General features: G+C 38.8%; 1 protein-coding gene across 2 annotated transcripts in view; it reads left to right on the forward strand.

The window, feature by feature from the left end:
• The window catches only part of FMN2 (formin 2), a 168,213-nt gene that overhangs the window by 50,293 nt on the left and 104,627 nt on the right, over nt 1–13,293 (forward strand). Inside the window, exons 5-7 of one of the 2 annotated variants that reach the window (XM_076334185.1) lie at nt 1,472–1,504; nt 4,767–6,469; nt 7,534–7,678. In XM_076334185.1, coding sequence (XP_076190300.1) covers nt 1,472–1,504; nt 4,767–6,469; nt 7,534–7,678 — 1,881 coding nt within the window. The remainder of the gene's footprint in view (nt 1–1,471; nt 1,505–4,766; nt 6,470–7,533; nt 7,679–13,293) is intronic. The other variant, XM_076334186.1, reaches the window with a different exon arrangement.

Below are 13,293 nucleotides of genomic sequence, written 5' to 3' on the forward strand. Positions count from 1 at the left end.
TCTACTACTGTAAACTAAAATGTTGCAATGGGCTTTGAGGATTAGGGGAAATGTGATAATTAATTAGGTGGATGTTATTTTGTTTGAATGCAAATCAAATGTCCATCAGTACTTCTCATTTGACAATTGCTGTAACACTGAAAATGCCTGTTAAAATGTTGTGTCTCCTTTTCTTAAGGTTGATCTGCAGTTGCAAGAAGCAGCTTTGAAAATGAGACAGCTTTAAAAGAGAAACCTGAACAGAGATCACATTTCTCTGAATTAAATCCTTACTGTGGCACCACTTTGTGCCATTCAGTGAGCGTGCATGCTCAAAAATTTTTCACTTGATGTAGAAAAGAGGCATTTATTAACAGAGCAGTTGGAAAGAGCATCCTTCTAAGTAACTGGACGCTTCTAGTACCACAAGGTGTTGACTTATTGGAAGACCTGAGGGGTCTTTTATTTTGCCATCTTAGTCCTGTTTAACTGTATGCTTCTATTCCCTGTGTGTGCTTGCAGTCAAGTAACAGCATAGACTCTGAATCATGAATTCTGATGTAGAGAAACTAAAAGGTTAATGTTTTGGAAAAAAAACAAGTAGTATAATCCTATCATCTAAATATGAATTCCGCCCAGAGAGGAAATTTCATGACACTAAGTGACAAATTGCTGAAAATTATCAAACTGCTGATGCAACTTGTTGGCTTGTAACAGTATAAGGTATTAACTTCTAAAACTAAACTGTAATGTGTCTGTATTTTTCAAATATTCCAAAATTACCATTAAGAACTGCCATTATGTTTATTTTCAGAAGAAAACCACACATTATGGCTGTTCATAAAGTATATAAGTGAATGCAAGTTGAGATAGATAGAGACAAATATATAATATAGACACACATATATATGTGTGTCTATATATACATATAGACTAGGGCTAAATTTCACAGATGTGTGGGTTTTTTTCTGCCTGGAAATTTAGATTTATTGAAGGGTCTGTAAGTTTCAGTCACTCATCTGAGAAACTAGGATATCAGACTCAGTAGAGAAGGTAGCTGCAATCTGAGCTTTTACATGTTTGAAGATCCTGGGCGTGTTCTAGCTGTATAGATCAGCTTTATGCTGGACATCTGATGTGCACGTGTGGAAAACATGACAAGATTGGAATGAATGGGATGTAACGTACGGGCTTTTGGTACATGTGCAGATCCAAGTGTACAACCTTTATACAGTAAAGCCAGTATTCCCAGATCAGTTGGATACTGTACACACACAAGCCTACCAGTGCAACACAAACACAGTCAGTCCAGCAGTCCCAGAGTGAGCACCCAACTCATTGCACATGGAACATGTACAACCTGTTTGAGAAATGCTGGGCATCATTCTATAGCCATACACCTCTGGAATTTTTTTCCTGCTCACGTCTTTCACGCTCAAGTCACCTGGATAAAGCAAGGCTTAAGCTTCCACCTTTCTTTCTTTCTTTACAGAAAGAAGACTGTTCCACAGTACCTGGGTCCTGGGTAAGAACTCTAGGCAAGAGAGAGCTCCCTCATATCTCTTTTAAACCCTGTAGGTTTCTGCTGTGGAATTGTCCTTTGGATTAAAAATGAACCTTCTTTTCATTATGTATATTTTTTATCTGGGTCTTCTGGTTCTTGTCAACAGCTTTTGACCATCTTTTACATGTGTGAAAAATTAAGTCTTCTCTTGCTTACTCTTCTAAGAAAACTGTCTAATTTTCATTTCTGATTGGACTTATATATATTTTAAATTTTCTTCCTTGTTGAGGATAGTGGAAACTTGCTGTGGCTTATGTTTGTTTGATACAGCCTTTTCTGATCTAGAGGAAGACTTTAAACTTCTTACTAGGGAAAAGGCAGAAATCTAATTAAACTAGTCTGAGGGCATCTTAAAAGTCGAAATGAAAAATATCTCTATTTATCTAAAATAATTACTGATGCGTATAAATACTGGGGCTTAATTTTGGTTTGTGTTTGTTTTTTTAAACCAAATAAATTTAAAGTATGTAATTTCCTCTGGATAAATATCTCTGTATTCACAGCAAAGGCTTGTTTGTTCATAATATGTTGTTTCTGTGAAAATTTAGATATATTGGTGATTCTTAGGTAACAACACAATAGCAAATCACCAGGTTGTCTGAAATGCCATGTCTCAAGGACAGCAGAAAAATTGTTTCTTAGGGCATGGGGTAAAAAGTCACTTTAATTCATCAATACATTTTTGTTTCTTGTCTGAATTGCTTAATCTTCTCACTTGATTGCCTATTTTTTTTAAACTTTAAAAAATACTTCTTCTCTTGAAAGAAATTTCATGGTCTGCAGGGTAAATTCTCTTGTAAAAGAGTGAATTCTAGGTTTTTCCTGTAGTTCAGGTAGGATTTCAGGATTCAAAGATTACCACTTTTTCTTGTCAAAAGTTGAATCCAATCTCCTGAGTTAAATGAGTTTTTAAAACAATGAACTGTTCTGAGATCAGCCATCACTAAGGCAAATCTCTTCAGAACCATTTAATATTGTATCTAATCCTGTTGACTTCAGTCTGTTTGGGGCGGGAATGAATTTTCCAATTCATATAGAATTGGGAAGCTGTATCTGTCCTAAAACCCTTGGTGGAGTGTTCTTACAGTGTAAAATGGGAGCTTAGGAGAGTTACAGTCTGGGGAAACTGGATTTGCTCTCAAATAACTGAAAACTGGTGTGTGGCTTTAATAATCCTAGGAACACATTTCCTTTGATAATGTTGCCTTTTAAAGAATTGATAGGCCTTATTATTGTATTTGCAGCTGACTGGTAGGGGGATAGGAGCAGATGAAACAAAGGGGTAATAGAATATTCTTTCTCCTTTGTAATGAAGTTCTTCAACAAAACTGTTGTTGCTACAAACTATTGAGTTATTGAAGGAAACTGAGTGGATTGAAGCACCATGAGTAGTCTGTAATGGAAATGTGTTTTTCAGCCTTTTTTCCTTGTTATAATACTGTTGTTAATATGTCTGCTCTGTTCATTCCTTCACTATTCATTGAAAAACTTTTTTGATGTTCCTTTCTCTGTTTTACATTTCTCTTCAAAGTTTGGTAGGAAGATCTAGTTGTAATCCCTAACTTTCAGTTCAAACTGCTGTTCGAGAAAGTAGGAATTTGATACCTTTGATAAAGGTGTTTCAAAATCAAACAATATTTGGTTTAAATGTAGTAGTTGCTGGTTTACTTCTGGGATTGCCTTAGGACAGCTGGGAAACTCTAATATAAACACAAAATTGAAATTTTATGTTTGAAAACCAATTCTGTGCAGAAACAATTTTTTAAGTGTTAATGAACATATATTTTATTAATAGTCCCCAGCTGGAAGTTACAACTTCATTTTCCAGAAAGAAAAATGACACTTAAATGTTTCATGTGTCAAAGGATGAGATGAAAAACATCATCTTCCTGAAACAAATCAAGGCAATTAGTATATCAGGTATTGTATGTTTATTTGTAGGCTTCTTTACAAGACCTGTAAAATCTGAATATTTGAAAGATTTCCTATGAAGTAAGCCTACAGTCTCATCCATGAAGCTTATGATTTTATAAAAAGGAACAAAAAGGCACTAAGTTACAGTTTTGCTGTAACCACTTGGGAAACCTGTTGCATGACAAACTTAATTCAACTAAATGCTTGAAATGCTGACCAATATTCCAAATTTAAAGGAAAAAAAAAAAAGTACTAAAAAGTAAATGCATGCAACCAGAAAATAATAAGTTTTCTATTAAAAGATTTTGTGTTGTGAAGTCATGTCTGTTCTATCTCCTGTTCAACTTTCCTGATAAGCACAAATGGCTATTTTTGGACTAGGTTGCTTGTTTTGGTACCTTTTGATAAAGGCACATACCCATTACATTTAGTACAGTTTATTACTGGTATTTATTTAAAAACATAGGAACTACTGTGCTGTTTAAGGTTAATGGGTTCCTCCACTCAGTCTACAGCAGGCAGGATTAGATACTTCAGAGAAAGATATAAAAAAAAGTGGAAACTGTCAAATACAGAATAACCATTCCAGACAGGAAGCTTTTCTAATGTTACTCACTCACAGTCTGCCACTTGGCAAAGGAGTTTCAAATTTTGGGTGGGAGGAAAGTTTTCCCTTAGTTTTGTCTTCTTTTCCTTCCCAAGCATGCTGGCTGGAGAAAAGCATAATGACTCTGTTCTGAGATTAGCTGTTTTCGAAAAGTGCACATTTGTTATGTTCTGCATTCCTAATCTGTATTGTATCATTAAGGTGTATATTGAAACCCAGCGGTCAGTAGTGTGTTGAGTCTGTTATGCACAGTGCATCCCTTTGAAGAAACAGTTAACGTATTTTCAGTTAACAGAATTAAAGTAATGCAGTGCCCTTCCCATCACCGTGTCTGCATATCCATGTGTATACAAACACTTGCAGTACTTGTGCTCAGTTGTTGGTGGTTTTCTTGGTCAGGGTATGTGGGGAGAGGGAGGGGTTGCTGCTGATTTTTGGTTTTGCTAAATATAACCACAGTCTAAAACATGCTCATACTGATGGAGGTAGTTTCATACTGAAGCAAGTAATTTTCCTAAGCTATCTTCTTCCACTGTAAGATGCAGCTAGCCAAAATGATACCTCTGTTTTTAAAGGCTTGTCATAACTGGCTTATTTCTGAACATCTGGAATACCAATATTTTTGATCTAAATTTAATTTTTTTTATGTAGTGATGAATGTTATCTGTTTTGTGCTTATTATATATTTATTTTCTTTCAAAGGATGATTTTGAGGTGAAATCTGAGGAGCGTGCCAGCGTCATCCAACAACTTGAGCAAACTATTGAGGATCTGAGGACCAAAATTGCAGAACTAGAGAAACAGTTCCCTGCTGCAGAGGTACAGACTGCTGGGAGGGAGCAGGAAAATGAGCACATGCACGCAGTCTGCGGGGAACTCAGCAGTGTGACTCTTCAAACAAACGGAGAGGAGACCGTTCCCAGGGCTGTGTCACAAGCAAGATCTGTGCAAACATCACCAACAGAGGATTATTTAACACACACAATGCCTTCAGCTAATGCACTGCCACAGCCACCCCCAACACCGCACTTAGAAGGGGGCAAAAGTGAAGAGCCAACTCAGAAATTGCCAGCTTTAGAACTACAGCCCATGTTTTGTTCTGAAATCTCCTTAATTCTGTCGCCGAAGCTAATCTCGGTGCCACTGGATGCAAGCCAATCAGTACAGAGTACGCCGCAGTCACCTCTTCCAGGACCCAAAGTTAATTTGTCCCTTGCATTTGAAGGAGAGACTGCAATGCCAGCTCCCCATCAGCCTCTAAGTACTGTAGATGTGACTTGTAGTGAACATCCCCTTTCTTTGCGCCCGGAGCCCACATGTAGCATTGCCCCATCACTGCCAGCCACCGAACCGGCTGCTCCCCTGTCTGGAGCACATGGCCCTTCCCTTGCCACTCCCATGTCCATGGCAGGAGTACCACCCCCACCACCCCTGCCCGGCTCAGGACTCCCTCCTTCTGCTGGCTCAGCAGTGCCACACCTGGACCACTTTTTGCCGGGCATGACATCACTCCCTCCTCCTCCTCCACCTTTGCCAAGTGAGGAGATACCTATGCTGCCTCCAGCCCCTCCTCTCCCATGTGCTGGAGTTCCACCACCACCTCTACCACCACCTTTGTCCGGAGCAGGAGTCACACCCCCTCTGCCCAGTTGGGGCATCCCGCCTACCCCTCCACCACCACCACCTTTACCTGGGACTGGTGTCCCTCCCCCCCCTCCTTCTCTGCCTGGCCTGGGAATGCCACCCCCACCCCCAGCACCACCTCTGCCTGGAGCAGGACTGCTACCACCTCCCCCACCTCTTCCCGGAGGGGGCATTCCAGCCTCTCCTCCTCCACCGCCTCTGCCTGGTGCAGGTGTCCCCCCTCCACCGCCTCTGCCTGGTGCAGGTGTCCCCCCTCCACCTCCTCCACCGCCTCTGCCTGGTGCAGGTGTCCCCCCTCCACCTCCTCCACCGCCTCTGCCTGGTGCAGGTGTCCCCCCTCCACCTCCTCCACCGCCTCTGCCTGGTGCAGGTGTCCCCCCTCCACCTCCTCCACCGCCTCTGCCTGGTGCAGGTGTCCCCCCTCCACCGCCTCTGCCTGGTGCAGGTGTCCCCCCTCCACCCCCTCCACCGCCTCTGCCTGGTGCAGGTGTCCCTCCACCACCCCCTCCTTTGCCTGGGTTGGGGATGCCACCTCCAGCCCCACCACCTTTGCCTGGAGAAGCGCCACCCCTTCCAGTGCCAGCCCAGGGCAGCACCTACCCAGCAGTCCCACAGGGCTGTGGGTTTCTTCCTCCTCCGTTACCATCTGGTTTATTTGCAATGGGGATGAATCAGGAGAAAGGGAGCAGGAAACATGTGATAGAGCCTTCTCGGCCAATGAAACCTCTTTACTGGACAAGAATTCAGCTCCACAGTAAAAGGTAAGTCGTAGAGTTGTGAAGAGAGTGTTGTTTTCACTTTATGGCTGTCCTGATGGTGTCATATGTTATGAACAAAGCCTATTTACGGCTAGGCAGGTCTTTGAAAGAACCTCAGCACAAACAGGATTTTATCTGTAGTTGGATACGTAAATGGGATGCCCGTTTTATTTAAAGCGCACAAACTCTGACTAACATTTTTTGCACATGAAAGCTCTTTGAGGGTAGTGTTTTCAGCTGTTCTTTGGGGTTACATACCACGCGTTGATCAGAGTTCCGGGGATGACTGTGTGCCACTAGGCGTTCCGTGAGATGGTTTTTAAAATGTCCTATTTGTGCTTCCCCTCAACTTTCAAGCTAGAGTTGGTGTCTCTCTGGAGCAGCTTGCAAGTTTTGGTAGTGTCTTCCCTGCAGATGAATGTATGCTGAACACATTTTATCCTCCTCTTTCCTTCCTCCGGTGACCTAGAAATCCTTTTTTTTCCACCTTGTACACTCAGCAGGCAGATTCAAACTGCAATTTATTTGCATGGCAGCATAAAGCTATTCTGGTAGCCCTTACTTTGATATGACTTTGATATACTTGTTTTTGGTTGTTGATGCTTTTTGTTTATTTGTAAAATATCATTCTTGGTCATGAAAAGAAGTTTCCTTATCAGTCTTTTCTTTATGTCTCTGAGTACTGATTGTAAAACCCTTCTGCTGTTATTTAATGATGTATTTCTTCTTTCTTTTCAAGTTCTTGCCACTGTCACACAGGTGGTCTGCAGATAACTGTCTATTTCTACTTCTCTTCGTGTCCATGTCTGTATGTTTTATAGCCTATATACAGCCTATTTATATTCCTATGTATGTAAAGTGGGTGAATATAAATGAGCCTTTTATGTGTGAATAAAGAAGCAAACAAAGACGTATGGGGGAGAATCAACAGTATATCTTATCAAAATGCTGCTAGTAGAAGTTAGGCAACAACTTTTAAATTGCTGTTATTTTATTTTCCTCATTCCTCCATTTATGACCTTATTTAGTTTGACGTTGCCCTACATAGGTCTTTTGCTTAACTTTAGAGATTCTAGTGCTTCACTTGTGTGGGAAAAAATTGAAGAGCCTTCCATAGATTATCATGAGTTTGAAGAACTGTTTTCTAAAACAGCTGTTAAAGAGAGGAAGAAACCCATTTCGGACACCATTACAAAAACAAAGACTAAACAAGTGAGTACTCATTTAATTTCAGATCTTTTCTAGGCTGGTTTTTACAAAAAGGCAGATTTTTGCATGCGGCTGAAATGAATTTTGCCTGGTGGGAAATTGTTACCATATATATATATACACACACACACTATGTAGAAATATAAGAAAAGGAGAGAATGTAGGATGGGTTTCAAGGCTATATGTGTTAAAGACTGAAGATTTTTTTTTTTATAAATTACTTTTCAAGTATGTATTTTCTTAAAATCTTTGTTTTATCCACTTAAAAATTAACAAAATTAAAACTAAAATAATTAGGTGCATATATGATGCTTTGAAATTGACTGCACATGTACAATGGGTGGTATATAAATTATTCTAATTAATTTTATAAATTGAATAATGAGTTGCATATGAATTACCATGACTTCAGAGAAAAATTATGTTTAAGAATCTAAGTCCTAATGTTACAGCAATCGTAACAGTTCTAAGTTTGTGCTTATATATATGTAGTGAATATGAAGTTTATGCATACAATAAATGACAAGCACAGTTGAGAAGACCCAACATTAATCAAACTGATTTCTTGAAATGGTGTACATTAAAATAAAGACAGGAAGCATATTTTAAATGTAGAAGCTTAAACCCTGGGGTAAGAGAATTGAATCTGAATATTTACGTGACTAGAGAGCTGTAATCTTCTTGATATCTGTGTGAAAGGCAAATTGTGGTGGTATGGTAATTAATTTGCAGTTAAACTTTCAGGCTATAGAGGAGAATGTTCTTCTGTAGAATCCTAAACAGCAGTTAAAGTTCTTGTTTTATCTCGTCTTCACATTCCTGTACTCAATTCAAGACTAGGCTGTTCTTTTAACATACAGGTTAACGCTATACAAGATTTTTTTCCACACTGGATGTACAGTGAGACTCTTCAGAATCTCCATGCAGTAGATCTTATGTTTGAATATGACCTCCTCACCTACTAGTTCTGGAGATCTTGCCCCCACCGACCCACTTTGTTCAGCAATATAAACATGCAGGCGCTCTTTACCGTGCTGGCAACCTGCTGCAGGCAACAGAACTGGTAACAAAGTTAGGATGATTATCCCAAGGTGTTGGATAAAACCTTTATCTGGATGGATGGGAAGGATAGTTCAGTCACACTTCTGTGGCTGTTCATCACGTACCTGTGTGCTGCACTAGGCTGTGCTAACTGGGATGTGAGGAAAGGTAGCTGCTGCTACCTTGGTGTCCTGCAATAAATCTCCACAGTGCAGGACCTTTGCTTTTCTTCCCTCCTTCTAGAAAAAGCCCTAATGGTTATTCTTAACTAAATTAGTATGATAGCTCTTTAAGTAAAAAAAGGAGTGTAAAGGTATACCTGATGCTTTGCCTATGAACTGTTGGTCCATTCACATTTCATGAGGTTTGGTGATGCAAATCTCTAAGCAGAGTAGAAATGATGACTGTTTAATTCTGTAATGTAAACAGTGGTTAAAGACACAGCAATTGTAAATAAACATTAGATGTGGATTTTAATACTAAGAGTATTTATTTTTCTTGCAATGCCAAAAATTTAGATACGTTGTCAATAAACAAATAAAATGTAGATAAAACTAAATGAAAATGACAGATTGTTCTTAACTTCTTTGAACAGAACAAGTTGTTTATGACAGAAATTTCCACACAGAAGTTTAAGGCAGTCTAAGTAGTTGCCTTCATCTAGAATGAACATTCCTGTGGGCCACGTAAATTGACAGAAGAGAATCCCTTGTGTGTTTCTCTTCCTCTGGTGATCAAACGAATGTACTGCTCTCCAAAAGAGAGAGAAATTGCCTAATGGAGAAGTCTGATTTGTTGAACTGTAGTATCTGGGAGGAAAAGATCAACCAAACAGATAATCGCAAGCTTTCGTTAGAACTACACTTAGAGCTATCATTTACTGCAGACGTCAAAGTTAAATGTTCATGTGTGTAAATCTAGTTTGGGCTTTTCGTAGTATTGACATGAGACAACTGAGGTAGAACAGCTTCACAAATATATTCTACGTACGCCCTCTCAGCAGTTTGGAATGCAGGCCTTCATTTTTGAAATTCTCTTCGTTTATACCACAGTAAACACTTGGATAATGAAGTCCATCCATGTTTAGCAGAAGAAACAGTTATTTGGGGAAAGCACGGCTGTAATTCCACAAGTATGTTTTTATAGGAAGTACCAAGTGCTGTTTAAGTGGTTACTGACTTACATGGCTTCTATGATAGTTACGGGTGTTGTAAAGATCTTAGAAATGGTGTTTCTATAGTGATTTTTACAGGGATGTGTTATGCAAAGCAGATGTGTTCTGTCACCTGTTGAGCTACGGAGGAGCATTGTACAGAACAGATCCAGGACCCACAAAGCTCACTCTGCGGCTTTCCAGAAACACTCTAGTCTGGCAATTGGTTTTCCTCCTTGCATTGATGTGCGGGTGTGCTGAGCGGATGTATTGCTTAGATGGATTGGATGTAAAATACTAGCTCCACTGGAAATAGTAGTCAGGAAAAAATGCCCAGATAACTTTCAAATGCATAAAATATTTGGTACTCTACGTAAACATCTGATTTTAATAAAACAATGTTTTTATTGTAAGCTGAAATAAAAATGTATTTACAGGGGAGGCCACATGGGGGGGGTGGGTGGAAATTCTAGCTAATCTGAAGAAAGGTTTGATAGTTTTGGGATGTTTTAGTGGGTGAAAGATTAATTATTTTGGAGTACACTGCTGTTCTGCACACAGAGCTATTTATGCTATATGTCAGAGTATATGCATATGTTTGTGTGTGTTTATAGATATGCATGATATAATTATTTCTAAATGGTGACCCCTTTTTAAGTGGTAAAATTATCTATATTGTTGTGGGTTGTTTTGGGTTTTTTGAGTTAACAATTGAGTTAATTTCACCCTACCCCAGTATTGGTCTTAATTGTTTTTTCCTTGGTATGATCATCTGCAAATAACTTAATAAAATATAAATCAATAATGCTTTAAAAAAATCAATATTACATCTAGCACTGAATAAAGGCCACATTAAAATCCATTCCAGAACTTCAAAGAAAGAGAAAAAATGAAGTGTTAATATTTATTTGTGAATGCAGCTGATTTTATTCTTACTGTCTCTCATTTGGTGCTACAGCAAAAGCTGTGATTTATTTTGCTCTGTTAATACAGACATGTCAAATTCTCAGCTGCTGTAAATGTGTGCAGGCTCACTCAATGAGAATGCCTACTAAATCTTCAAAGAAAGTCCTTTATGGGCTATATTATAGGTGGGGCTGCCATTGCTACCTATTAAAGTGGTCTGGCTCTCATTATAAGTCCCTGTTGTTATAACTTTGCCAAAATTTAGCTCTTCAGGCTGCAAGTTTTGTTGGGTTGGGTTTTTCTGTCCCCCCACATTGGGTGTCTGCTTCATTTTGCCAATGTTAAGAAAGAAAACAAAGTCTGGTTTTGCTCATGTCCACATAGTTTCATAGACTTGAAATATGGAAATATTTTATCAGATACATGTCTTGTTAGTTGTGTAAAGCATTTCTTAAATTTTGCCGCTCTACAGGCTATATCTCAGTTCCTGTTGCTCAGGAGAGACTTCAGGTATAATTCTGAAGATTTTTTTCCTAACCTTGTACTGGCAGGTTGGAAAACAGGGGCCAAGAGGAGAGAGGCAAAGGAAGATTAAGATGGGTAACTGGAGAGGGAGTGAAGAACTGAGGAGATCTGACAGGTGGAAATATAGAGCATAATAGGTCTGATTCTGTGTCACCTCTTATTCTGTCTAAAGTAATTTCTCTCTGAAACTTGTTGTGAGCCTGGGGTATTCTTGACCTGGATGTTCCTTTCAGCAAATAGTGGATCTCATCAAACCTATGGTGTTTGACCCAAGCAAAGGGTGAAAACTCGCTCTTGGAGTGTCTTGTTCAGCCGTGCCATGTAGTTATATTATTAGTTTTGGTTACATGGCTGGATAGTATTTTTCATAGGACCCTTTCCATAGCTAGGGTGGATTGTGTGGAATGAGCACAGTTCGTAATTATTACTTAGGAAATGAAGCTGTTACCTGAGTAAAAAATGCTTTTATCGGTTGTTGCAGCACTTAAAAACCATGTATTTAGTGAAGCAGGAAGAAAAAGGGTAGTCTCATGATTAAGGCCACACACTCAAGAATGACAGTAAATACAATATTAAAAATGTGCTTGCATAGAGAACACTGGCCAGCATGCACTGAATGGATTTAGTGGAAAAATGGTACATAATCAGAAAATCTTGATATCACTGTCAGCATAGTAAGTATACAGAAGGCGCTGAGCTGACTTGCATAGATTGCTTTCCTAACTTTTGAACAGCCATCTTAGAAGCCTTACTGATAATTCTCTAACTGTATTTTTGGAAAGTAATATACCTGTAAATGCAATGAACTTTTCAAGAGCAGACCATGTGTTTATAATCTATCATGTAAACGAAATAAAAATGTTAAAGATATTCTCATATAGAAAGTCCACTATTAATCTATTGACATTAAGATTTAATCTCCCCCTTCCACCCCAGAAAATAAATAATAGGTTACTAAAGTTTCATTCTGTTTCAAAAGCCTAAGATGCAAACAAGATGTATCAATAAAACTGTTTAGTTAATGATTTCAGCATTTTTGAATTTTTAAGTTGAACATCAAGAAGCTGTGGTAATAGAATACCCCTAGAAATAAAATGCCACATAAAATAAGTATAAATTGGTAAATAAGGTAAATGCCATATTGAGTTAACAGATAAAAGTTTATTCATGTTTATTCATTAACAAGGAACAACATAAAGGGAAAAATAATTTTCTGAAAAGGAGGGTTTGTTCCCTCTGCAAACAGTGGAGGCACTGTCTTAAGGGGCTTTCTGTATCCACGCTTCTTGATCTATTACCTGTGTCAGTGGTGCAACCATTTGCTGCGATTTTATGTACTCTCCAGAGATAGTCGGAGTTCTGCTGCCCCCACAGACAGAAATTTTAGGGGATTTGACTGATGCATTGGGTTTTTTTATATAAGTAAATAATAATGTCATGAAGTTATTTATGAAATTAAATAATATCTCACTTATTTGGCTTGCAAGAATAATTTCTTTTATGAGATGCTGTATGTATGTGATCTCTGTTTTTACCTCTCATTCTCTTCCTTATATGGCTTATTGCATGTTTTGTTATTATATCATTTGTTTTGTAACTGTATCTACAAAGTTCTCTTTGTTGCAAACACAGTTTTACCTGACTGCATCTATATATCAAATATCTCTACCTGTTCAGGCTTCCCAGGTTGATGTCCTCTATTAACCGCATGCATTTCATTCTTGTTTCCTTCCTGCTTTCTTTTCTTTGGGCCATATATTTGGAAGTTTAAAACAAACATATGAGCTTGGCATCTGACAATCTTGCAAACTTGTCTTGTCACCTAAGAGCTCTGTGTGTTTCTTTATTTTGTCTGTGTATCCTCACCAGCACTGAAAGGTTCTGCTGATGTAACAGCCTGTTTTAGATGCTGCTGCTGCTGCTTATGGATTCTGTATGGGCGAGAAAGGTTACCTTCATTTCTTAACCAGAGGAGCCATGTAGAGTGTCTGAC

The sequence above is a fragment of the Aptenodytes patagonicus genome, chromosome 3 (assembly GCF_965638725.1).
Source record: "Aptenodytes patagonicus chromosome 3, bAptPat1.pri.cur, whole genome shotgun sequence".
Taxonomy (NCBI): Eukaryota; Metazoa; Chordata; class Aves; order Sphenisciformes; family Spheniscidae; genus Aptenodytes; species Aptenodytes patagonicus.